At 38.5% G+C, this 27,245-nt stretch overlaps 1 protein-coding gene across 1 annotated transcript in view; it reads left to right on the forward strand.

The window, feature by feature from the left end:
- Window positions 1–27,245, forward strand: part of g2e3 (G2/M-phase specific E3 ubiquitin protein ligase) — a 104,374-nt gene that overhangs the window by 18,364 nt on the left and 58,765 nt on the right. The window contains exons 3-7 of the mRNA XM_069916699.1: window positions 1,404–1,498; window positions 17,602–17,703; window positions 22,436–22,560; window positions 24,320–24,491; window positions 27,056–27,162. Of these exons, the coding sequence (XP_069772800.1) occupies window positions 1,404–1,498; window positions 17,602–17,703; window positions 22,436–22,560; window positions 24,320–24,491; window positions 27,056–27,162 (601 nt within the window). The remainder of the gene's footprint in view (window positions 1–1,403; window positions 1,499–17,601; window positions 17,704–22,435; window positions 22,561–24,319; window positions 24,492–27,055; window positions 27,163–27,245) is intronic.

Consider the following 27,245-nt stretch of genomic DNA (forward strand, 5'->3'; position numbering starts at 1 on the left):
TGTCCCAAGGCACTTTCAATTCATTAAAAAAAATCTAATTCTCAAAATTATTTTTAAAATTCCATATGATCTTTTAAATTCAAATGCACCATGGAGACTGGGTTCCTAGTGTGTTGGAAGGGAGCACAGCAAACATTCCAAAACTAAAGGGGTAGCACGTTTGACATAGCGGTTAGCGCAATGCCTATACAGTGCCAGCGATCGGGACCAGACCGGGTTTCGAATACTGCATTGACTGAAAGGAGTCTGTATGTCCTCCCTGTGTCTGTATGGGATTTCTCGGGTCTCCAGTTTCTTACCACTGTTCAAAACCTACTCGGGGAGTAGGTTAAAGGGGTGTAAATTATGCAACGTAGACTCGTGGGCCGAAATTGCCTGTTACCGTGCTGTGTCTAAATTTTAAAAATTACAAATTGGGATTTCCAAGCCATCGAATTTGCTAATTATTGGAATTTTACTGCACTTAACCTGAGGGATGGGCTTGGCTGCTGGGATGAAGTTTCTGAAATTTGAACTTTAACTTTTAACCTGAAGTTCCTTGAGCTGTGGACATTTTTGTAATGTCCCACTGGAGTTCATAGCAATCTCCACCAGTTACGTCCACAATAGATCACTTGCCCTTTCATGGCTGTTGTAATTTATTGTAAATACTAATTAAATTTTCTAGCTGCTAGTTATAACTTCAATTATTGAATCTAGTTTAAAGGTTTCAGTTTTATTTATCCATTGTACACATGCTTATAGTTTTTATGCTTCCTGCTGCTGACTTTCTTCTTTGCTATGATTTATTTTCCTGTTTCTTAAATATTTGACTTGAGATATCATTTTTCTGTATTGAAGTGCTTTGGTTTTTTTTAGATTTACTTCAATTTTCTGACAACCTTTCTATTTTATCTTTGGAAAAATTAGTCAGTTGGAAAAATGCAAATACATAATTGTTTTATGATGGTCCCTGACCTCTAGCAATATCCATGTAAAAAATTTAAAGCAACTGTGTTCCTATCTTCACAAGTAATGCCGTAGAATGCAGTTTAGAATGTTGGTGTTGCTTACACACAATTGCACAGCAGATAACGGGTTACACTTTAAAAGCTTGAAGCAACAGACCCACCATATTTGAAGTAAATATTGCCATGACCAAACTATTTTTCTACAGTATGAGGGGTGCTTGTACCAAGAGCTCCCTTCATGGAAAGCAAAACTACATGAAATTATAGTGATGTGCTATAGGTTGGCATAACAACTGTTACTCACAAGAGTAAACTTTAGAAAAAGCTGAAATGAGAAAAATCGTTCAAACTGATCTTTGCTGTTGTAGCTATTGCATGTTTGATTTACAACCTTTTCAGACAATGGTTTCCACTGTTTTGTGTTTTAATCTGAGATTATATCTTTTTCTGAAGCCTGTGCATTTTGCCGACGGAATGATGACTGCCCTGAAAAATACGGCGAGAAGAAGACCTATGATGGTGGACTAACTCTACATTACTACTGTTTAGTAGGTTTAAACTTTTTTTTTGATTGATTGAATGAATGACTTGATTATAATACTCTGAGGTAGTTTGGTTGATAAAGTATTTTTGAAATAGAAAATTACGACCAAAAAAATCCCATATCTGATTGCTGTTTGATAGATAGTTACCAAAGATTTGTTCTCTCGGATGAGCTTTAAGACTACTTGCCAAGGGAATTCTCAATGTTTTCTGCAATGTGTTTGGAGCAGCACGGTTAGCTTAACAGTCATCACAGTGCTGTTACAGCGCCTGCAACTAGGGTTCAAATCTGACGTTGTCTGAGGAGTTTGTACACTCTCCCCATGTCTACGTGTGTTTCCTCTGGGTGCTTCAGTTTCCTCCTACCGTTCCAAAATAATATACAGGAGTTTTAAGTCATTTAGGCCACACGTGCTTATGGACTGAAAGGGCCAGTTGTCGTGTTGTTTTTATTTTAAAAATAAATTAAATGTTGATGGGCGGTAGTCTTCAATAATCTAAAATGCTTGTCATTCAAATTAATATAATAAAATGCATATTTAAGCAAGTTAAGAGTGAATGAATGGCTAAATTCCCCCCCCCCTCCCTCCAGAATGAGTTGACTATTTTGGAAAAGGTAGGACACTTTAGTTTTCTAGATTTGCACATAATCTAGTTGTCAGCAATCCAATTGCCTACTTTGCCTTAATCTATTCTTTCTTGCATACCCTTCTCCATTAACAATGGTGTGAAGCAAGGCTGTGTTCTCGCACCAACCCTCTTTTCAATCTTCTTCAGCATGATGCTGAACCAAGCCATGAAAGACCCCAACAATGAAGACGCTGTTTACATCCGGTACCGCACGGATGGCAGTCTCTTCAATCTGAGGCGCCTGCAAGCTCACACCAAGACACAAGAGAAACTTGTCCGTGAACTACTCTTTGCAGACGATGCCGCTTTAGTTGCCCATTCAGAGCCAGCTCTTCAGCGCTTGACGTCCTGCTTTGTGGAAACTGCCAAAATGTTTGGCCTGGAAGTCAGCCTGAAGGAAACTGAGGTCCTCCATCAGCCAGCTCCCCACCATGACTATCAGCCCCCCCACATCTCCATCGGGCACACAAAACTCAAAACGGTCAACCAGTTTACCTATCTCGGCTGCACCATTTCATCAGATGCAAGGATCGACAATGAGATAGACAACAGACTCGCCAAGGCAAATAGTGCCTTTGGAAGACTACACAAAAGAGTCTGGAAAAACAACCAACTGAAAAACCTCACAAAGATAAGCGTATACAGAGCCGTTGTCATACCCACACTCCTGTTCGGCTCCGAATCATGGGTCCTCTACCGGCATCACCTACGGCTCCTAGAACGCTTCCACCAGCATTGTCTCCGCTCCATCCTCAACATCCATTGGAGCGCTTTCATCCCTAACGTCGAAGTACTCGAGATGGCAGAGGTCGACAGCATCGAGTCCACGCTGCTGAAGATCCAGCTGCGCTGGATGGGTCACGTCTCCAGAATGGAGGACCATCGCCTTCCCAAGATTGTGTTATATGGCGAGCTCTCCACTGGCCACCGTGACAGAGGTGCACCAAAGAAAAGGTACAAGGACTGCCTAAAGAAATCTCTTGGTGCCTGCCACATTGACCACCACCAGTGGGCTGATATCGCCTCAAACCGTGCATCTTGGCGCCTCACAGTTTGGCGGGCAGCAACCTCCTTTGAAGAAGACCGCAGAGCCCACCTCACTGACAAAAGGCAAAGGAGGAAAAACCCAACACCCAACCCCAACCAACCAATTTTCCCCTGCAGCCGCTGCAACCGTGTCTGCCTGTCCCGCATCGGATTTGTCAGCCACAAACGAGCCTGCAGCTGACATGGACTTTTACCCCCTCCATAAATCTTCGTCCGCGAAGCCAAGCCAAAGAAGAAGAATAATAACTCTCATCTTCCTGAGGCAATTTACAGTGCCTGAAAGCCAGCACTCTGGGATGTGGAAGGAAACCAAACCACCCATGCCCTCACAATGAGAAAATGCAAATTTAACATGTGCCCAAGGCCAATCTTGTACCCTGAATGACCAGTCCACTGAATTATCTCTTTAAAGCAATGAGTATCATAACCCGTTTGGTCCTATGAAAAACCTGTATTTCAAGTTTGGAGTTTTCACATACATACATACATAGAATAGGTGAAATCACAGGTAACTGAAATCTTTTCCCCCCCACCCCCCCCCGAAAGAACTGTCAACTGTCTGCATTATGTATAACAAGACATTAAGGACCATTGAAGTGCAGTATGTACTGGAGATGATTAGATCTGATATCGAGAGGGTGGAGATGGTTTTTAATAGCACACAAGCTGTTAACATCAGTAGACTGGAACAGGGCTGCTGGTTGTGCCACCTGAAACCTGGTTTTCAAAATTTATTGTCATGAGCAAGTCAGGAAATTTGATGAAGAAAAGAAGAATAGTGCAAACATTCATATTATCAACCATCTTACAACAATAACATAAAAATAGTAGTGTACAAAAAGTAAGGCAGTGTCTGGTTCATTCAGAAATCTGATGGCTGTGGGGAGGAAGCCGTTCCTGTGCCTCTGAGTGTTCATCTTTAGGCTCCTGTACCTTCCCAATGGTAGCAGAGTGAAGAGGATAGAGACTGCTTTTTTTTTAAGACATCGCCTCATGTGAATGTCCTTGATGGAGTGAGGGCTGGTGCCTGTGATGTCACAAGCAGAGTTAACAACCCTCTGGAGTTTTTTCTTGTCCTGAGACTTGGCGCCAGCAACTAACCAGAATGCTCTCCATGGTACACTTGTAGAAGTTTACAAGAGTCTTCAGTGACATGCCAAATCTCCTTAAGCACCTCACAAAATATAGCCACTGGCGAGCCTTCATTGTGATTGCATCAACTTGGAGGCTCCAGGTCAGATCCTTGGAGATGTTGACATCCAGGAAGTTCTTGACCCTCTCCACAACTGAGCCCTCGATGAGGACTGGGTCATATTCCCCTGACTCCATCCTGAAGTCCCTTGTGGACTGTTTTACTTGTGGACTGCTCCAAATTTTTAAATGGCCCAGATAGTGAAGCCCTGAGGATGTTGGGAACTGCAGGAAGGTAAAAGATTTAAGTAAATTTAGAACTAATGTAACAACAATCAATGAATGCAACCAGACTTTGTGACTTCCAATTATCCAGCTCAATTGCTCTAGCCTCGCTTGGTTCCAGCCTCCTGAAATTGTAGCTGTCAGAATGGATTTTGGTCTCTGTCATTTATCCTTCACTCCAGGAGCATCCCATGTGATTTTATTTTTCAGTGGCTTGTACCATTTGTATATTTTTTTAAAATGTAGGCCTCCTAGCATTGATTATAAGCAATGAATTTAGATTTTCCTTGCATGGTCAACCTTCCTCCTCACAAATATCTGGGATTGGTGCTTAAATTGGAGGTCTAACAGCAATCCCCGCCCTCCCCAATTTAACAGCCTGACATTGCTGTACTTGCAGAATTTTGTTTTTCAAACAATGCAGCATGTTCCAAAATATTCCTTGGGTTTGTCCGGTCTTATTAATAGGAAAAGCCCAGAGCAACAAATGATACCCAGACATGGAATATCCTTTCAAGTCCTTTGACTCCAGAAGTTGTTTGAAAGATTTCAATATTTCCTCTAACTTACCACCATATCATTCTCCTTTGTTCAGTTAAATTAGAACATGATACAGAATGTATTCAGTGGGAATTTCAGTGTACATCACAAAGGATGGTATGGTTGCACTAGCACTAACTCCAGGCCAGGTCCTGAAAGACAAAGCACGTACTGAGTAAACTAATCTCTCCTGATGTCCCATGACTCCTTTGTAATTACAGTAATCCCTGCAATGAATGTATTCAATAACTTCACCCCCACTGCACTTTGGGATAAGCAATTCTTGAGTTTTATGATCTGAGAAAGAAGTTCTTCATTACCTCCAACTTTGATGAATAACATTTTGCACTGAAACTATGCTTCCAAATTCTAGATGCCTCTGATAGAGGATGTGTCCTCTCTGCCTGTACAATCCTCCTCAGAATCTTGTTTAATAATACTTCCTCTCATTTGAACTCCAGTGAATATAATATAAGCCAAACCAGCTCAACCTTCATACATTAACCCTTTTATTATAGAAATCAACTTGAACTTTCTTTGCATTATAACTCTGTGCAGCTCCAGCAATGGCTTTGCATGGTTTTGCATAGCCATGCAGCTGTGGTGTCCAGGAGACAGCAACTTTGGAGGAGATGATGGCTTTTTTCTTCTCTTTCTCATTTTGTTAAGGGTGCTGGACTATTAGTATCTTTTTGTGTGGCTTTACAGAGGAAAGTATATGACAATTTTAAAATTGCATCAAAATTTTCCTAGAAGGCCCAAAGATGCGGGGCATTAAATCCAGAGGATTTGTTGGCCTACAGCCCATTGATTTCTCTGTTTTATTTTAATTTAAGTGATAGAGACCACTCCTTTCCTATTATCTATTCATTATATTTTTATTGGGATGTTTTTAGTATATTTTGTGGTCAAGTGTTACCCAAAACATTCATTCTTCAATTTCTTTTGTTAGACTAATACAGCATTAAAATAGGGCATTTGGCCCAACTTGTCCATAACCTAGTGAGAAATTTTGCGGCTATCTTCCTTTATAATCGCCCGGAGAGGCTAGAATATCATTGTTGTTTGCAACTCATTCATAAAAATCCGTGCCAAAGTTGAGTTGAGTTTTCCAAGATTTATTAAACCTTGTATCGGTTTCTACCTTATTACAACTTTGTTATATTTACTAAAACTATGATCAAACAATTAAATGATGCTTAAAATTATATTTAAAATGGTAAATAAAAGTTTTTGAACCATTTCAAACCCTTCTATCTTTGTAGAACAAAGGGAATTAAAAACTGACCATTTTTCTTAAACATGTTGAGAGAGACAGACCTTAGCTATGAATACTTTTCTATGGAGACACTCAAAGAATGTAAACAATGTCTACATAGACTTCTTGCAGTATCTTCATTTTAACCCTTACAATACTGGCCCCTAATTATTATATCCGAAAAATAATAATAATTACTATTATAAAGTAGAAATCAAACATAACAGTATATATCGGTTAAATATTCAAAAGAAAGTGAAAGTCAATTAGCAATGCTTTCTGCTTCTTGTAGAAGACAGATTTTGATAGTTGGTCTGTTCAGAAAGCCAATTTTAGTTTTAATCTGAACTTGATGTCAAGTCCTCTTTTGTCCTGGATGGTGTCCTGGATCAATTTTCCCCATCAATCAGGAATTTCGAGGCAGTTAATGGTCTTTCATGTCACAACATCCCCAGCAGTGAAGTTGTACCTGATCTGAAACTATTTCTGTCGCTTCTGCAACTAGTTCATTTATGGATTCAAGTCTGTTTCCAGTTTAGGATTGCTTCTCCTAAACTGTGCTGAGCTCCGCAAAATTACTTGTCTACTTCTGGCAATAAAACGCAGAGGGGCATTAGTGAAAGGGTCTCTATCAAGTGATACACTTTGATGTGGATGGCTCTTATGGCTAAACATGTGAAAGTAGCACTTCACAACACTCCTTGCATGCTTTACTTCAAATAGTCCAAAATAATCAACTCCAACATGTGTGAATGAAAGTTCATCTAGAGAGACTCTGTCCAGAGGTGAAATCTGCCATCAATTCTTGTCCAGAAGGAATATTTACACACTTACAATGTCGTGGTCCAAGTCCAAGTTCTTAATTTCTTTTGCCTCTCTCTTTTTCAAGTATTGCAGTCAATACCTGGCGATTGTAACTTATCCATTTGGTAAGTAAAAAGCTTCCTCTGAAACAGATCACTTTTAACTCATGATAAAAAGCTATCGCTTCTTCAACTGTAGTTACAGAAGTGAGACAATCATCCACATAAAAGTTATTCCTGATGGTGGTTGTAGCTTGAGAGCTAAACTATTCCATATTGTCCTCAGCACACCTCCTAAGGGCAAAATTCACCCAACTTGGTGATAAAATCGGTCTAGGTAAATGCCTTGTCATTCTGTATTGCACCATGTTCTGATCATAGTCTCCAGCAAGGCCACCAAAGGAATCCTAACGAGTCGTGTTCTTCATTTGGTACTTTCACCTGGTGGAACATTGCTTCAATGCCTGTTGTAATAATGACAGGTTCTGTATGGAATCTAGTTAAGACTCCCACCAACATAGTGGTCAAATCTGGACCCTGTAAGGGTTGAGAATTTAGTGGTACTCCCCAAAATGTTGCTCCACAATCAAACACCACTCAGTTTTTTTTCTTTTGTGGATGCAAATCTTCATGGTGTGGTAAGTACCATTTTTTGCCATCACTACTTTCAAAATATTATCTAGTACTTGCTCTGCATATCCTTTGGATATCATATCAGACACGGATTTGGTGTAGTCTTAATGAAAGGAAGAATCTTGAATCTTCTCTTTAAATTTAGTGTACATTGATCGAAAACATTTCTGATAATCCTATTTTCATTTTCTTTAAAGGTAATCCATTGCAATAATGATCACAAACCAGCTCGGTAGATTTTGACACTGATTCCAAGAACTGCTTGTCTCCCTTTGAAGATTCTTGGTCGTCCCTGCTGCACTTAGGAAAGTCATTCTTGAACTGCTGCTCCCACTACTTATCAAGCTTAACAATCAACATCTTGCTGACACTTATAACCAACTGATTTTGAACCCCCTCTTCTCCAAATGGTCCATTAATCATCTAACCAGACATAGTTTTGACTGCATAAGGTCCATTTCCCACATTCTTTATCAAATCTAGTGCTCCCAGAGCCTTTGGTGCATCTGAACCAATCAGCAACTCAATCTTAGAGTTGATTTTGCGTAAATTAACATTTTTCAAATGCACCCATGGTTCAATGTTGTTTTGATGTGGGATGTTTCCTTTATGCATAGGCACAGTTTTCTGAGTGTATACGCCTGGGACAGCAATCTCTAGGCGTCTAACAATGTTGGTTTCAATGTGTTTAACTTGAGCTATAGTTCTCAATAGAATTTTTGTACTTCCTTGAAGATTAAGCTTATTCATTAGTCCTACTGTGCAAAATGACACAGTGCTTCCTGGGTCAAGAAATGCGTAAGTATGCACTATTGCACTTCCTTTCTTGGCCTTGACCTGCACAGGTATTATCAAAAGGTTGCAGTTATTTTCACCAGCCCTGTAAAACCATTTGTAAATTCTGAGGCTTCACTATTTTCATTTGCTTCTTGTCGCTTGTTCCTTCTCTGTTTTCCTGGAAGATGTGTAGTGTTTTAGGATACTTGCAACTACATTTTCAGCGGAGTCACTTTTTGCAGTTTTTGTTGGTGTCCTTTAAACAGACAGCCAAAACATACTCCATTTTCCTTCAAGAGAACGATTTTCTCACTATGCATCTTCTTTTCCATCTATGCATAATTTTCCAAATCGCATTTATTACAAAACAAATATTTCTTCACAACAGGCAAACTTTCATTTTCCTTAATTTCTTTATCTGCCACTAAAGAGAGGTGGCAAAAGTACTTTTTAAAAATTTTGGTTAAAGATATAATTTGGACTTCTCAACTTCAATAATTCCATACACTGGATGTGTAACAATGTTCACTTGCCCTTCAATGAACTCCAGCAAATCCTTACAAGTAGCTATTTCATCAAATTTTTATGGTTTTCAACCACTTGTCCTCAGTTCTCTCATCCAAAAGGATAATTTATTTACAATGTAAGCATATTATTAGATACGTCAAGCTCTCAAAGGTGGCTATCTATCAGGGTGTTGCAATATCCTCTTAGGGGGGTGTAAACTTGTAAACCCTTCATATCATCTGGTCTTATTGATGACCATGAAAGAGCGTTCTGTAATCAAGTGTAGAAATTTTATACTTGTTCTCAAAATGCTTCTTAAGCCTGTTTGAATCCTTCATATGTTGGTAACTCTTTACAAGATCTTGTGGTTGTCCACTTGTGAGCTGCTGCAAGTAATATAAACAGTCCTCCGAGCTTTAACGCTTAATTTCAATACTGCATTCAAAGCTTTTCATGAGTGCAAATTGGAATCTTTCTCTTGGGCAGAGAAGAAAGAGACTGTAACTGAATTAACAATGCAACCATTTCATCTTGTCATGCCTGGGCATACATTACTTTGTTCACCCAGATGCATATTACCTTCCAGGAATAAGTGGTATTCTGTTACAAAAGATGGCAGTAGGTTCACATTTTCTAATGGAGTTTGAGATCTGGTGCCACTGTGCCTTAACCTGTCTAGTTCAGGACCAAGCACGTCTTGTGACCGACACACTGGCTCAGCCTTGGTATCTAAAATTGTTCTTCCTCAAAACATGATGTTTTAGATAATTGACTTTGAGCACCAGATACCACTGAGTCTCCTAGTGCCTTTGATTTAGCCTGATTAACAGCAATTTTGTCTAAATCCAACAGCTCCTGATGCCTCCTTAACTGCTCCTCCAGTTCTTCAAAGGCATATCTTGTTGCTCCTTTTGCCTCTTTAACTGCCTCTTCAACTGCTCCTGTTGCTTCTTTGATTGCTCCTCCTGCTCTTCAAACGCATATTTATCTTGAAGCAATTATTTTTTAATTAATCAATTTCTCCAAAACAAACACATCAGATCTGAAAAAACACTACTTTTTAATGTATTTACACTCTTTTAGTATACTCCACTTCTCAGATACAAACACTGTCACCTTACTTAGAATTTCCTTCCCTCCTCCCAAAACTTTGAAGATTAAACAAGTAAAGAAATTAAAGTAATAAACAGAAAAAAGTAAAAAGAAAAGAAAACTTCAGCACACCACCAGTCTCTCTAATCTGCGTCCACTCTTTGAAGTGTATTTTGTTAGCTTTTTTGAACTGTGGGCTGTTGTTAAAGCTGTGCTCCAGATAAGGTTGTCATATTTTGGCAAAAGTATCGTACTTATGTTATTTTCTCCATGGGTATGTAGTTGTGCATCTCTGTGGTCCATCGAGTTATGAGCAGGGCAAAGTCAGACTTCCAGGTGATTACACTGCATTTTTTTTTGCTACTGACAGGGTAATATCTACATATTTAATTTGAAATTTAGTTAATGTTCTGCCCACGTCTTTTAGTTTCCTAATAAATACTGCTCTGGATCTAGTGGGAAGTCTGTTCCCGTAATCCCAGTTAATAGATAATTCCAACCAAAAGGGTCTCACCTTCACGTAGATCCAAGTGGAGTGTGTTAAAGTACCAATTTCTAGCCACGCTTGAAGTACATTTCCAATATCTGATTTTTCCTTGATGTAATTTTTGTGGTGTGAGATATAATTGGTGTAATAAATTCTATTGTATCATCTTAGTCTGGTGTTGATCACTGATATTACACTTTCCCTACATAGATCTGACTAACACTCTTCATCTATCATCATTTCCAAGTCTGACTCCAACCTCTCCCTCGATCTTTGCAGGTCTGGCTTTGGGCACTCACTTTGATATACAAAGTACATCCTGGATATAAATTTGGAAGCACCCCCCCCCCCCCAATCAAAGTAGCCCTTCCACCTTATTCCCTTCAGGTAGAGTCATAGTAGGGCCCCATTTTTCCCCTTGGGAAGGCTCTTAGGTATAAAAAGTAGTGAAAGGATCCATTAGGCAAATCATATTTATCCTTCAATTGTTCGAAGGACATGAGCTGTTTATTTTCATAGCAACCCTCAATAGTTCTGATCCCTGTTTGGTATTAAATATCCTGAAATTTGTTTCCTAAATTCATAGGCATCGGTTTGTTGCGTATTAGGGACACTTTTGGTGATGATACAATCATTAATTTCCTTCTAGATTTTTACCAGATGTTTTAGGATAGGGTTATCAGTTTTATTTATTAATTTGGTATTTGTTTTGTTTTGTAAATTAAATCTTTCACTACTCCCTCCTGCATGTTATGTAATCCTATGTTAACTTATTTTGGTGTTCACCTTCTTCAAATAAAGATGCGGGGAACCTCAACTGGGCTACCAAGTAATATTTCCTAAAATCAGGTAATCATAGCCCCCCCCCCCCCCCCCCAATTTATAATCCCATGTCAATTTTTCCATGGAGTTCTTGGAGACACTGCCATTCTACAGGAAAGTTCTTATTGCTGCCATTTAATGTTTTAAAACTTTTTTGTGGTAGATAAATAGGAATGGATTGAAATAAATATTGGAATCTTGGCAACGCTTTCATTTTGATACAGTTTACATTTATTGCATTGTATTGTATTTAAGCTTTTTATTAATGTGCAGGTTTCTCCATCTGTTTAAATCGTCTTTTGATTTTAACGATAGGGGTATAGTTCAGTTTGTATAAGTTTCCCAAATCTCTATCAGTTGTTATACCTAGGTATTTAAAACTACCTGATTGGCACTTGAAGCGGCTCCCCTTTTTATGTCTTTCATAATCTGAATCAGTCATGGGCATAATCCTACTTTTTTCCAAATTTGCCATGTTTCCAAAGATTATGCCATAATCTTCCAGGATGGCCTGGAATTTAGGCAATAATTCAGCTGGTTCCGTCAAGTATAATAGCACATTGTCTGCATATAGGTTTATTTTATGTTCAGCTTAGCCCACCTTGAATCCCTTTATGTGTGGGTCCCTCTTAATATATTCTGATAATAATTCAATAGATAATACAAACAGCCCTGGAGACAGTGGACAACCCTGTTTGCTAGACTTACTTAAGGGGAATGTGGATGAAATTTGGTTATGATCCTTGCTTGTGGGTAGAATATAGTGTTTTTACCCAATTAATATATGTTTGTCCCAACCCACATTTTTCCATTGCTTTAAATAGATATGGCCATTCCAGTCTATTGAAGGCCTTCTCTGCATCCAGAGATACTGCTATACTAGAATCTTCTCTGGATTGGTCCAAATGTAATATATTCTATAATCTTCCCAAGTTGTCAGCAGAATGTCTCTATATTTTTGTAAAACTTGCTCGGTCCAGATTTATTAATTTTGGGAGATATTGGCCAATCTCTCAGCCAGTGCTTTGGCTATTATCTTGGAGTCTGTATTTAATCACGAGATGCATCTGCAAGAAGAAGATTTTAATGGATCTTTGTTCTTCTTGGGAGGTATCACAATTATTGCTGTTGAAAAGATATCCAGAAGAGTCTTTGCCTCCACTGCTTGATTAACCACACCCATCATGAGTGGCAACAACAAATTTTTTTTTATAAAACTCAGGCAGGAAACAGCCCTCTCCAGGATACTTATTACCTTGTAACAGTCCCAAAGCTTTTTTAATTCCTTCCTTAGTGAGGGGAGGGGGGAAGCGTCTAACCTCATCTGGTCCTCTTCGCTCAATCTCTGCAGTTCAATTCCATTCAGAAAATCATCTATTTTTATTTGATCCTGTGATGATTTTAATTTATATAATTCTGTATAGAATTGTTTAAAAGTATCATTAATTATTTTTGGATAGTGAGATATTGTACGTGACTCCATTTGAACTGTGTTGATCGTTTTCAAGGTTTCCTCTAGCTTTAGCTGCCAAGACAAAATTTTATGCGCTCTTTTCCTCCAATTAATAATATTTTTCCGTAGATTTTATTATGCCTTTTTTTCATTTTGTATGTTTGCATTGTATTGTATTTAAGCTTTTTTATTTACAATTTGGTATTTATCCTTTGAGCCAGATTTTTGATATTCCTTCTCTAGTATCGTAATTTCTTTTTCCAGATTATTACTATCTGCCATATGTTTTTCGTCTTGTGACAGTATATAGATACGTTTTTGGGAGATAAATTGGGAAAGGTTTGTTAGAGTAGGTCACATACAAACACTTTAAAACAGATCTTATTTAAAATGCTGGAGCTCTGCCCCATGCTGGGGCTAACCGTCTTTGCAAGAGCACCCAGGAGACTTCACTAATGGATTGTTGTTTACAAAAAGGCAACAGTTGTAAGAGCTTGTTGGAGCTGCAGACAGTCTGCAGTGGAACTTGCTGATCTAAAGGGTCATGTGGTTTTGCAAGCAGAGAGAGTTAAACAGGCTTTATCTCTGTGTTTGTGTGTGTGTGTGTGAGAGAGGGAGAGATGCACATGCACACAATTCACTTCTACAGTGTTACAGCCAGCAATAATAGCTGGGACTGGAATAGGGCAAGCTTGTGGAAAATCCCATTTGGAAGATGGGTACTTATTTCAGCCTGGTCAAAGCTCTTCTACCTCATGCAAGAGGAGAGGACTGGCTGTCTAATGTTTCACTTGGAATAAGAGGAACAAAAAGGCACTCTGTAGTGACCTGAAAGAAAGAAGTTATCATCTGGAGAACCCTGAAGGGAGCAAATTTCGTCAGCAAGACGCTGGAGTGGCTGATTAAAAAGGAATCAGTTGTGGATGTCCTGCAACAACAAATCTCTCTCTGAAAACTGACAAGAACCTTCCTGAGTGGTAACCATTTACCTTTCAAGCACGAAAGCCTGGTGAACTTCTGTGCACAGTATAAGAATTGCCTGCAACCTGTGAACTTGGAGGAATGAGATGTGAGATTGGACTGTGAACCAAGGAACATTTCTGAATTTACACACACATTACATACACGTGCGCTTAGAATTAGAAGAGGGTTAAGTTAGGTTAGTTAAGTCGATAGTGATAAGTTAAAGTTTGATTCTATTTTCATGTTTTTTTTTTAAATAATTAAAAGCAACTTTTCTTTAAGTAACCATTTGTCTTGGTGAATATCTATTACTGCTGGGTTTTGGGGCCCTCTGGGCTCGTAACAATCTTGAAGCAATTGTTACTCCTTTTGCCTCTTCTGTTCTTCTAAGTCGAATTTATTTAGAACGATTTTCTTTTTTGCGTCAAGACTGCCTTATCAGCCTAAATCTATACACATGTAGATGCAGTACTTGAAGCACTGGAGCCTGATCTACATCTCCTCTTGCTTTTCCTGCTTCCTGTATTTGACAAAATATCCTTGGATCTCATTTCACCCTACATGTCAGATGTTGCTTTAATATCTGACTATCTTCATTATTGATGGCCCCTCCTCCTCATCTCTATCTTGTGGCTGATCTTAGTTTCTATTGATGCTTTTTGCAGTTCAGTGCCAGACTCATGACCATAATTGAGACTGAAAGATCAGTTGAACCTTGGAATGGATGCAAGTCAAAATTTTGTCTGTTTACGTTTGCTCAAGTCTTAAAGCAAACTTTTTAATCAAATCTTTTTGCTCAATGTAGATTTTTGTTTGACCAATGATACAAGGATACTGGACATGTAAGAGCCAGAATATGCATACTTGCCTTGTTAGTCGGTGTTCTGGAGTCCATAGGTTGGGCACAGCCACCTTGATTCCTGTGTGCATGTGTGAGTCTTCAGTTAGCATGTGCACGGTGGATTTGTGTATTGGCAACAGGAAGTTGGAAATAGGATTTCAGGCTGGATCGATTGGGCTCTGTTGACAGCATTTCAAAGAAAGATGCACAAATGTCATGTGCAAGAGTTAAGGGCGCAAATTCAATATCATCAGGGTGCTTAACTCTTGCGCATGCACCAATATGCGAACCCACCGCGTATGCACCGACTGAAATCCAATACTAAATCTAATGCTGAATGCACCACATATGCGCCAACTGAAGACTCACGCATGTGCACAGGAATCAAGATGGCCATGCCCAGCCTAAAGGTTCCATTATTGTCACATAATGCTACATTTAGAATGTAACATGCATGAAATTCTTTAGCTTTTGACTACTGTAAGGCAGACAGATTTGCTACTGTCCAGCACCCCTCACAAAAGCCAACAGCACCTGATGGACCTAGGTGGTCTCCCCTCCAAGTACTGGCTGGTCCTGAGCCTGCTTAGCTTCCAAGATCAGACATTCTCAAGCATATTCAAACTACTAGGTGCTGTGCAAATGGATGCAAGTTGAGTAGGTCGTAAGCCGAGGAGTACCTGTAATTCTGTAGGACCTGTATCCCCAGCAGCTGAAACCTGCTTTTCTATTTCCTTATTCATTCTCGTTTGAAGAGTCGCTTTGTTTCCATTTGTATCTTACTGCCGTCTTTGCAATTCTTTTTTAAGATCCATGACCTTCATCTTCTTGACACATAGCTCCTTGGGTGCGACAGCTTCAACTGTGTCTGCCATCTTAACCATTCAGCTCACTGTTGCACTCTGACATCAAACATTTAAAATAATAATTCCAAAATCAAAACAGTCCACAACAGACAAACAACAGTTTCTCCAAACTGCTCTAACTTGCAATAAACACACAAAAGGAATCCTTTAATAAGGCTTACCACTCCTTCATGGCCTTGGTAATGCTGTTGACATTTGTGCATCTTTCTTTGTAATACTGTAAACAGAGCCCAATCGATCCAACCTGAACTCCTATTTCCAACTTCCTGTTGTCTTAAATTTCATCTTCTTGTTCTTTTATTAGCTAAATGTCTGTAGCAGCTATGACGGTAGAGCTACTAAAGAAAAAATACAAACACATGCCACACTAGTCAACTCAAGACTGATTTATTCAGGGTTTACAGGCTTCTTTTGTATACAGTGTGTCCCAGACTCCACTGGACAAGGTGGGACGTCACTGAGATGGTTTAAATTTAGCCTTGTAAGTGTCCTGTGCCTTCCAGCAGGAGACTCAACAGCTCAATGTGCCATTCCTCGACACTCAGTATCCCTTGCATGCAGTCCATTAGGTGAGTAGGCAGATGTCCGCATTAGGGTTCCACACGCCTGCAGAACCGTGCCGGCGACAGTTCACATTTCTGCACTCTGTGCCTGCTCAGCCCACTACACGGCCACTACATCATATGCAGCGCCCGTATTATGGTTTTGCACGCCTGCAGAACCGTGCCGGCAACAGTTCGAGTTGCTGGGCTGTGCACCTGCTTGGCCTGCTACATGTCACAACTATTTTCCTTTATAATCACCTGGAGAGATTAGAATGTTGTTGTTTATGACTTGGTGATATGTCTACTTTGCAAACATTTGATCTAAATTTATCTCATCTGCTTTGTGCTCCAATGTACAGGTTAAACAGCTTTTAAATGAACAGTTTGAATTGGGATTTTTTTTTGTAGTTTAATTCCTTCAGCATTTAGATTGTTGCCTTGGTTTTGCCTTTCATGCACATGACCCATGCAAACTTAAACTATATAATGAATGCAACAGGCAGGGTTGTACTGTCTTTAGTATTGGCCTCGTGTGGATCAAGTCCACAACAAAGTTCAGATATTCATCTACACCAATCTGATGCTCATCCCACGTTATTCTCAAATTCTAACCATAACTTGCACTTTATGTGAAACTCTCAACATCAAAGGTCAAGGTTGAACGTGGATCGCTGGAGCTGTAATATAGTTACTGAACTAGCTGTTGAGCAAAATCACCACAGGATCAATACTGTCCAGTATTAAGATTTAATGCAAATAGAAACAATCCTTTAAGATGTAATGCTGAAATTACTTCATAGCCCTCCCATTAAACTTGAAACCAAATTATTTCTTTGTTGATTGCAGATCTCTGGATAAAGTAGTATTGTCAAATATGTGCAAGCAAATGAGTTTGGAAATTGTCCAGATTTTTAAAGGCCATAAGATTGATTTAGATTGTTAACACTTTTTTTATTGATGATGATGTTCTGAAATTTTAAATTGAATATTTGTTTCCTGCAATATTCTTAATTTTGGCTCAGGTACACATGAAGACATATGAGCATTTTATCGATAGGTTTTTGATTTAAAAACAGGTAAGAATGTGGGAAGTGGAAGTGAAGCCATTGTGGATAATTGGCTACAGACAAATTGATTAAAACTAAAATACCACTAGTACAAACCTACACGGATAATGATGTCAAGGCATTATTGGAGGATAATGTAGTCAACAAACTGGTGTGAATGAAGAGTCATCATCATTTTAGAGTCCTGATAATCACGATGGCTGCTTTTCCAGATACAGTGTTGAAAGATATTACAGTTTCCTGTTTAAAAAGACTTTAGTCACCATTTAATAGTTTTAAAAAGTTCTTTATAAATCATTGAATTGTACTGTTTCATTGTGGTCACAAAGTCAGAATAATTATGTAATTTAACACTCTATAGATTATGTCAAGTGGCTTATATCAACGTGGAAAAGAGAATGAAGGAATCTATGGATTTCTAGATGATGATATCAAAAAGGAAATTGGTAGAGCTGCAAAGATGGTAGGTCTAATTCACAATTTCATTCAATCTTTTTACTCATTGCTCCATTTCCATTGAATTCTTATTGTTGAAGGCAACAGTTGAGGGAAGCAAGGAAAGGACCAAGGCGATGTTGGATAGTCATGGTGTAGCTTGGGGCAGAGATGATGATGGCCTGCCTTGTGAGATTTTTAAAGGATCGAACTACACATGGGATAAGTACAATTTGAATAGAAATCAGCTAAAGAATTATATAATATTATAAAGATCAAGGCAGTTTGAAGAAAACAAATGGCATAAACAACAAAAGGAACATTTAATTAACCAGTAAAGTCTTGGCATCTAATGATGGTGAAAACAATTTCATTCTGATTGAAAGATTTAAAATAGTTTAAATCTTCATTATGAATGGTGTTGCAGGCTTCTGTTACTTTTTAAAGTTACTTTTAACTTTTATATTTTAATAAATTACTGTGGGGGGGTGGTGTTAGAACAAGAAACATGTTTAGCAGACAATCTGGCACCTAAGCCAAAACCATAAAACCAATTGAATGTTTACGAAGCAAGCCTTCTGTTCAAACAGAAGGCCATCTGCAATATGACTCAGGTTTTTTGGGAAATTGAAACTGAAAAACCAGTATTAATGAAGCAAGTCATGTGATTAAGAAACTTGAAAGAGCAGTGATTTTGTTCATTAGTATGTCATTTGGAGAGACAATTAAAGTGACTTCAGGGAAGATGGTCACTTCTGCTGCTTCTGCTTGTCAAGGGATAGCAGTGATAGTGTGGCCATTGTAATGCTCATTTTTGATTGACCCATGTCTGGGTAAAAGAATTTGATCATACTGTATTTGGGTCATTACCTTCTTAGGGTCATTTTGTTTAACCCTTGTCTGGATTTATGGAAACATCGCATCATGGAAGTCATAAGTTTTGTAACCCCAATGCAAAGAGGGGAGTTCTGACAAATCATTCACATGAAGAAACATTTCTCTGAAAGCAACTCAACAAGAATTCATGAGTTTTGAGATGTCTGATGACTCAGTGTCTCGCCTACTTCATAATTACTTCTGAACTTGAGTTTAAAGGTTCTGAGTTCCAACACAAGGTTTCTAAGACTGAACTTTGAATTGACTTTTCAGAATTGTGCCTAAGCTATAATAGTTTGGGTAATCCACACACATATACATTTGTGCATAGTTGGGGTTAAGTTTAGATTTAAGTAAGATGTTATATTAATAGTTATTATAAAAATTGTTGTTTTAAGATACCATTGTCTTGGTGAATTTCTACTGAAGCTGGTCTATGACATGGTCAGTTTTCAACACCCATTTTATAGATAACATTGTGTAGTTTTGTCCACTTATAGTGAAAAGTGAATTTTAGCAGACTTAGTGTTCACTTTCTCTATCTTTAACTAGCTCTATTCCATTGGACTGAGTGCAATATTGCATTCCATGAACTGTGAACTGAGCGTCTAAGTTCTTTAAGTTCAGAACATAAGAAATAGGAGCAGGAGTAGGCCATTCTGCCCATTGAACCTGCTTTGCCATTCAATAAGATCATGGCTGATCTGATCATTGACTTTTCCCCATATCCCTTAATTCCTTTTTTAAATAAAAGATCTATCTAACTGACCCTTAAATATGTTTAATGAAGTAGCCTCAACTGTCAACTGCTTCCCTGGGTGGAGAATTCTACAGATTCACTACTCTGGGAAAAACCGTTCTTTTCCTCATCTGTCTTAAATCTACTCTACTGAATCTTGAGGCTGTGTCCCCCTAGTTCTGGTCTCACCTGCCACTGAAAACAATTTTCCTGCCTCTATCTTATCTATCCCTTTCATAATTTTATATAAGATTTCCTCTCATTCTTCTGAATTTGAGTGAGTATAATCCCATACGATTTAGTCTCTCCTCATAGGTTGATCCTTTCATCTCCGGGATCAACCTGGTGAACCTCCTCTGGACTGTTTCTAAGTCCAGTATATCCTTCCTCAAGTATGGAGACCAAAACTGCAAACAGTTCTCCAGGTGCGGCCTCACCAGTACTTTGTACAGTTGCAGCATGACCTCCCTGCTTTTGAAGGCCAACAATCCATTTGCCATCTTAATAGCCTGTGGTACCTGCAACCCAACTTTTTGCGATTCATGCACAAACACTCCCAAAGTCCTTCTGCACTACAGCATACTGCAATTTTTCACCATTTAAATAATAATCTCTCTTCTAGTTTTCCTGCCAAAGTGGATGACCTTGCATTTACTAACATTCGTACTCCATCTGCCAGACCTTTGCCCACTCACCTAAATTAACTATTTTTCTGCAGCTTCTTCACATCATCTGTACAATTTACTTTTTTCTTCACATGTGGCACCTTTCCTTTGACAAGAGCCCATGAAATTGCAGGAAAAGTGCTAGCATGGGTAGAGCATAGGCTGATGACAGGAATCAATGTGGGAATAAAGGGATCCTATTGTGGTTGGCTACTGGTTACCACAGGGTTCAGAGTTGGGGCCACCTTTTTACATTGTAAGTGATTTGTATTGTGGAATAAATGACTTTGTAGTTAAGTTTTCTGATCATACAAAGATACTTGGGGGGGGGTGGAGTGGCAGGTAATGAGGAGGAAACAGAAGCTGCCGAGAGACTTTGGATAAATTAAGAGAATGACCAAAAGTGGCAAATTAAATAACATTTGGGGAAGTGTACTGACATGCTCTTTGGTAGAAGGAGTAAAAGGGCAGACTATTTGGATGGGGAGAAAATTCTAAATTTTGAAGTGCAAAGGGAATTGGGAGTCCTCATGCAGGATATCCTAAAGCAGTGGTTCCCAACCTTTTTTCTTCCAAATCACATACCACTAAGTATTCTCTATGTCATTGGTGCTCTGTGATTAGTAAGGGATTGCTTAAGGTTGTATGTGAGTGGAAAGGGAAGGTTGAGAACCACTGCTCTAGACCCAATCGTTACCAAAATATTTTGCTTGAGAAAAATTGTCATTGGCCCATTTCCTTTGGAGTTATGAAACCGTGCACATAACAATTCAATTAGGCACAATTTAAAATAGTGGTTTTCAAATTTATTTCTTTCCACCCACATCCCACCTTAAGCAATCCCTTACTAATCACAAAGCACCTATGGCATAGGGAATACTTAAAAGTGGTATGTGAGTTGGAAGAAAAAGGTTGAGAACCACTGTCCTAAAGGGTAATTTCCACGTTAACTTAGTGGTGAAGAAGGCAAATGCAATGTTAGCATTTATATCTAGAGGAATAGGATACAAGAGGAGGGATGTGATGTTTATGTTTTATTAGGTACTGATGAGGCCTCACTTGAAGTACAGGGTACAGTTTGGGCTCCTTATTTAAGAAAGGATGTACTGACATTGGAAAGGATTCAGAGAAGATTCACAAGAATGATTCCTGGAATTAAGGAATTAGCATATGAGGAACGTTGTACAGCTCTTGGACTGTACTGATTGGAGTTCAGATGAATGAAGGGGACCTCAAAATCATTTTGAATGTGGAAATGGCTGAACAGAGTAGATTTGGCAAAGTTTGTTCCCATGGTAGAGGAATAGAGGACAAGAGGGCACAACTTCAGGATTGAAGGGCAGCCATTTAAAACAAATGCAGAGGAATTTCTTTAGCCAGGGAGTGCTGAACCTCTGGAATTTGTTGCTATGAATGTTTGGTGTTTTTAAGGCAGAGATTGGTAGGTATCTGAATAAACAGGGTATCAAAGGTTATGGGGAGAAGGCAGGGGAGTGGGGCTGAGTGGGAGAATGGATCAGCTCATGATGGAATGGCAGAGTGAACTCAATGGTCCAAATGGCCTACTCTGTTCCTATATCTTGTGGTCTAAGTATTAATGTGCACTTTATGACTTTCTTTTTGCTTTTACATGGTGAACAAAACTAAAACTCTCATTACCCTCACTCATTAAATAAAAACACCTCCCAGATGACTTATCCCCTTGACTATATCCAAAAACCTCTTCTCATTGAGGGCATCGCTAATTTTAACTTGCTAACCTTAATGTTGTATTTGCTTATCACTCCTTCCCTATTTAACTTATTGGTCACTTGTCTCGTGCTTTCATTCTCTCCCTTTTTATAGCCTCAAAATCTTGCTCCCAAAACACACCATTTCCCACCCCAACATCTTTAATATTTATCAGTCTTCTGAAATACAACCCTGAGATTCTTTTCCCTACTGGCACAGCAGAATTACCACTAATTGGTAGTGCAAAAAAAACTGTACATAATGATACATGTAAACAAATAAAGAACTGTAAACTGGGTAATACCGAGAGAATTTAAAAAAATCAATAAAGTGCACAAGTAAGAGTCCTTAAATGAGTCCCTAATTGTGTTTGTTGAGGTGACTGATGGTGGAGGGGTAATCTACATAGTGCCATCTATGTTACTTATTGTTCAGTAGAAGATGTAGAGGGTTTGAAGTTTAGAGCTTTGAAATGTTAAATTTAAGACTGTAGGATGAAAGCTGCCTTTGCTCTGGTAGAAAATTACAACCGCTATTTGTTTGCTTTGGCAAATTTAGAAAAATGTATTTAAATCACAGGAATTCTGATATTTTTCAACATTTCTCTCTTTCGAATTTGATCACATCGCCCCAATGTGCATTTGTGTTATCTAACAGGGTCAATGTTTGAATCTTAACTTTTCTAAGGTTATTATCTTTTTAATTTAAAAAAAGGGATTAAATGGTTCATTTTTAATTTATTCATACAGAAATGTCGAGTGTGCAAGGTGCGAGGGGCATCAATAGGCTGTGTCATTAGGAAATGTCGGAGGAGCTTTCATTTTCCTTGTGGTGTGGAGAAACAATGTATTTTCCAATTTTCAGGACAGTTTCCGTAAGTTCTTTAAAATTTCCAAAATAACAAGTACAACTTGATTGCAATCATGTGTATTTGTTTCCTCTTTTCTTAAATTTGTTCCCACCAAATTGCAGAATACTAAACTTATTTTCTGCCACATGTGTTAGGTGGTATATGGTTGATGGCTCTCTTTGGACATGGTCTTTTTAATATGGTTCCCCACCCTTCTTTCAAACCGTCTGCAATCATTCTTTGCAGAAACTTGCCTCCTTTGCTTTCTGGAAGTCCAAACCCCACCTTAACTTTTCATCTGTCTTCATTTTTTTTCTACTTCAGAAACCACTGACCATTTGTTACCATCATATGAGGGGTGCTACCTTTGGAAAATTGTCATCTTCTCATCCTTGTCCTGTTTACACTCTGTGTTTGGTCACATTCTTCTCTCTTTCCCTCAAGCTCACCACTATGCATTTCTGTCATGTAGCAAATATTATTTCCATGCCCTCATCTATTAGATCCAGTCTCATCTATTAGATCCAGTCTCATCTATTAGATCCAGTCATATCCCATCATGGCATTTTCTTTTCCCATTATGTGTTGAGAATCTCCCAAGAATTTTCAGTAACATCTTAAAACATCATATTTCATGTGTGTGCAGTGCCTGCCACATCGACTCTCTTCCACCAGCTCTGATTAGTCAGATTGAATATGTACTGGATGAGCAGAAATTTCTTCTGACGAAGCACCGGGAAGAGTGATGTAAGCACCTGTCCTAATATCTCTTGACTTTGTCAAATTTTTGTTAATAAAGCTTTGGTGTAATCTTGAAAGGATTTTGTATGTGTTGTTGTCAAAGAAGACATCCAAAAGAATAAACTAAATAATAAAACATCAATACAGTGACATTTTACTGACTAGCTAGCAAGCAACTGCAACTTGCCATCTGGACAAGACCATTGATTACTGCCTTTATTCCAAGATTTATCTTCAGGCAGAATTAGTTTTTCCCTTGAACACGATATTGGTCTCCCTGAAAGATGCAATACAAACTCAAGAACGTACTGGTAATTTAAATATTATTGTCTCACCACATATACCTCTAGCATGCAAGTTGAAAACTGTCCCAAATAAAGATTAGTTGTTCACATTTGATTTAAAGGAATAATATTGACACAAATTTTAGCCTGTGGGGTGGGGGTGGCACATATAATTTGAAATGAAAAGTAAATTTATTGGAAGAGTAGTGTTTTTAAATAAGAAAGAATGTTATATTTGGAAAAAAAAAAACCACAACAACCTCTCCCAGTAAGAGAAGGGTGAGTGGAATATAGTCGTACTTACAAATAAATTATATAGACATATAATCACCTATCAATGATGATTGTTACCAAACTTGATTGTTAAGGAATATAGCGTATTTGAGTTACTGGATTGGTATCAATGACCAGAGTTTGAATGCAGGCCAGCTGGCAAACTTCAATTCAAATAATTAAGTAAATCTGAACTATTTCTTAAAAAATGGTGAATTAAACTAGCAAGTAGCAGGAATCTCAAATTTGCTCCTATGGACTGATCCGGGTATTTCACAATGTGGTGATCCAATCTTTCCTCATTGTGGAGGACACCACATTGTAAGCACTGAATGGTGTACATAACAGTTGAAGAACAGTATCCCTGGATGGTAGAAGAGAGGAGGTGAAAGAACCTCCTTGCGGTTATGTGGTTTTACAGAGAAGTCCCCTTTGGACACTTTATGAATTGTATTAATAGTGTTCCTGTTCCTTTAACCTTCTAGATCTTACTGTTGGGAGCATAAACCTGTGCAAAATGTACCTTATGCATCCATATGGTCAAGTATTCCGCACACATGTGCTGTCTGTTTGGAGACCATTGATGCACTCCCTTCCTACGATGTGTTAAAAAGTCCTTGCTGTAAAAATACATGGTTTCATAGACAATGTTTGCAGGTAAGTGAAATTTAAAAAAGAAACTTTTGGGTATTATTTTCAAAATCAAAATACTGTAGATGGTAGAAATAAAAAGGAGAAAAAAAAACAGAAAATTGTGGAATGTTCTGCATGTCAGCATCTTTGAGGGAGTCAGAAATGGTGTTAACATTACAGGTTGACAATTTTTCATCAATATTTCTGTTAGCATTGATGCCAAGATGTTATGTCAACTGAAAGAGGACAGTGCAGGTTTGGTAGGCCAGTTTGTTAAGCAGAGTGAAATTAAATAAAATTAATGTGAATAGGATGGACATTTAGAAACTCCGGTTAACCCTTGCGAACTGAATAAAAATGTTCTGCAAAACAGTCCCAAATCTGCATTTGATTTTGCCTGCATAGAGGAAATGTACAATGTGAGCTCCAGATTCATGTAAGTAATACAAGTGGATGCCTGCTTCAAATGGAAGGCATGTTTGGGTCTCTGAATGGAGGGAATGAAATAAAACAGCAGGAACTGCAAATCCTGCAGCTGTAAAAGAACAGTGGATACTGGTTGGATACTTGGGAATGCTGGGTGTAGAAAAAATATCCTCTGGTGTAGAAATGTACAAGGGATGATCTGTTGAATGTAGGATAGGTAGGGTGGAAGATGTGATGTTCTTTTATTGTAAAAAAGAAACTTGGGTTCTTTTAAAACAACTATACTTTATTAGCTAAAGTATACAGCACTGTGTGGAGGCATCCGTCTTGAATCCAACTGAAGCTGCCACAAACTAGTCTCTGACTCCCTCTAGCGGTCAGATGGATCATGAGCACTCTATCACTGCATCCCCTTGATGTGTTTAATTTAACAACATGACACACTAATACAATATTCATTTCATTTTAAAGTTCAACACTAACATAACTAACATCAGCACAAACCTTTTAAGTGTGTAGTTCCTTTCTTTTAGAGATTCAGTCTGTTAGGTGCTTTGATAACATATGTGGATCTTCTTAACATAAGTGCTTGTGTCAGCTCTGCTGGTCCACTACTGTCGAGCACTGGTGGTGTTTCCACTGATGCTCTCTAGGCTGGATCTTCTCCATTTGTCTGTTCCTGCAGTGGCTCTTGCATTTTCAGCAGGCTCTTTCAATTCCTTCTCAGCATTTGACCATCCTCTGCTCTGACAGTGTAGGATATTGGATTTGTGTCATCCAGAACAGTAGCCTTTTCATCCCAATTGTTGGATTCTCTGAGTCTCACTATGTCATGTTGTGCCAGTGGCCGTTAGCTTCTAGCTGACGTCACCATTTGCTTTTTTGTTTCTGTTCAATCTCTGTTCTTGTTTGGGTCTGCAGAGTAGGGAAGTGTGGTGTGTGTAGTCTCTGTCCCATCAGAAGCTCAGCAGGTGACATGCTATGTTCAAGTGGTGAGCTATTGTCTCGTGCTTTCTTGGGCAACTGTTTATGTGCACCCTTTTCTCTGCTCTACAGTTTGACTAGGACTTGAAGTCACATGTCAAAAATCATACTCTTCTCCAAAGTTCTGGAATTCTCTACATTTGAGGCATGGTCCATTTTTCACTGTAGATAATTTGAGGAATTCAATGTCTTGCAAAGATAGATTTCCTATATTTGATCACACAAGCAGCAGACCTAATAGGAAGCAGCACAATCTCTGGATACTTTCTTTTATACGGGTACACAATCCTTTATCTGGAACCCTTGGAGGTCAGTGTGTTCCAATTTTCAGATTTTTCTGGATTTCGGAAAACCAGATTTAAGCCCACCCGAATTGTACTGCTGTATCCATGCCCGCCCCCGCCCAACTTGTGCTACCGGTCTCCCCTCTTCCTCCCCCCTTGGTGTTTTATGTAAAGAATGTATGTGATATGTGCTTGAAAACCAAAAATAGAAAAAGTTTAAAAAAAAAAAGGTATTTTCATTGATTATTATATTTGAATGTGCTATTCATTTCTAATAATCAATAAAAAATAGTTATTGATCATGTACTTTTGGAACTTAGTTGCCTCTGACTTCCTTTGGAACCAATTTCCTTTGTTGTTTTTGGACATTTTAAAATTTTTTTTTATAGTTTTGAAGTCTTGTATTAGCCAGGTATTATAGCGGAGCCACCTTCCCCCTTAACGGGTCACTGTTTGCTGAGTACTCTCTTTCCCCCCCACCCCCCACCCATCTTCAACCCAAGTAAAAGCATAAAAATCAATTATTTAAAAAAAAACCATAAAACGAAGGTGGGCATGGGGTGCAGCTGGCAGAACTGCCATCTTGTATTTTTCATTCTATACTGTGGAATCTGCTAGCTTGCATTATATATTAATTTTGACTAAAGCTTTTTTATTTTTACTCTTTATCTTTTGCCACTCCAGCATCCTTTGACTTGTGATTAACTTTCAGAATTTTGCATTAAATCTTGTCACGAATTACAATTTGCCTATTGTTCTCTGTAACTTGGCGTACTGAGCTTCCAATCTTGTAGAAACATTTGCTTGAAATTATAATTGCTACAGGAAAAGCACTGATTACTCAATGATATTTATAGTATTTGTTGATAAATGTATTTCCACTTTGTTTTGTAGAATCAGGCATTGAGTGCTGGGGTGTTCTTCTTCAGATGCACTATTTGCAATAACAAGGATGAATTCCAAACTGAGATGTTGCGATTGGGCATACACATACCTGAAAAGTATGTATGCATTTATCAATTAAATGGTTTGCTATTTTTAGTCTTTATTAAATATTTAACAGGACTTTATAAATGAAATTTTG

This window comes from Narcine bancroftii, chromosome 2, assembly GCF_036971445.1.
Source record: "Narcine bancroftii isolate sNarBan1 chromosome 2, sNarBan1.hap1, whole genome shotgun sequence".
Taxonomy (NCBI): Eukaryota; Metazoa; Chordata; class Chondrichthyes; order Torpediniformes; family Narcinidae; genus Narcine; species Narcine bancroftii.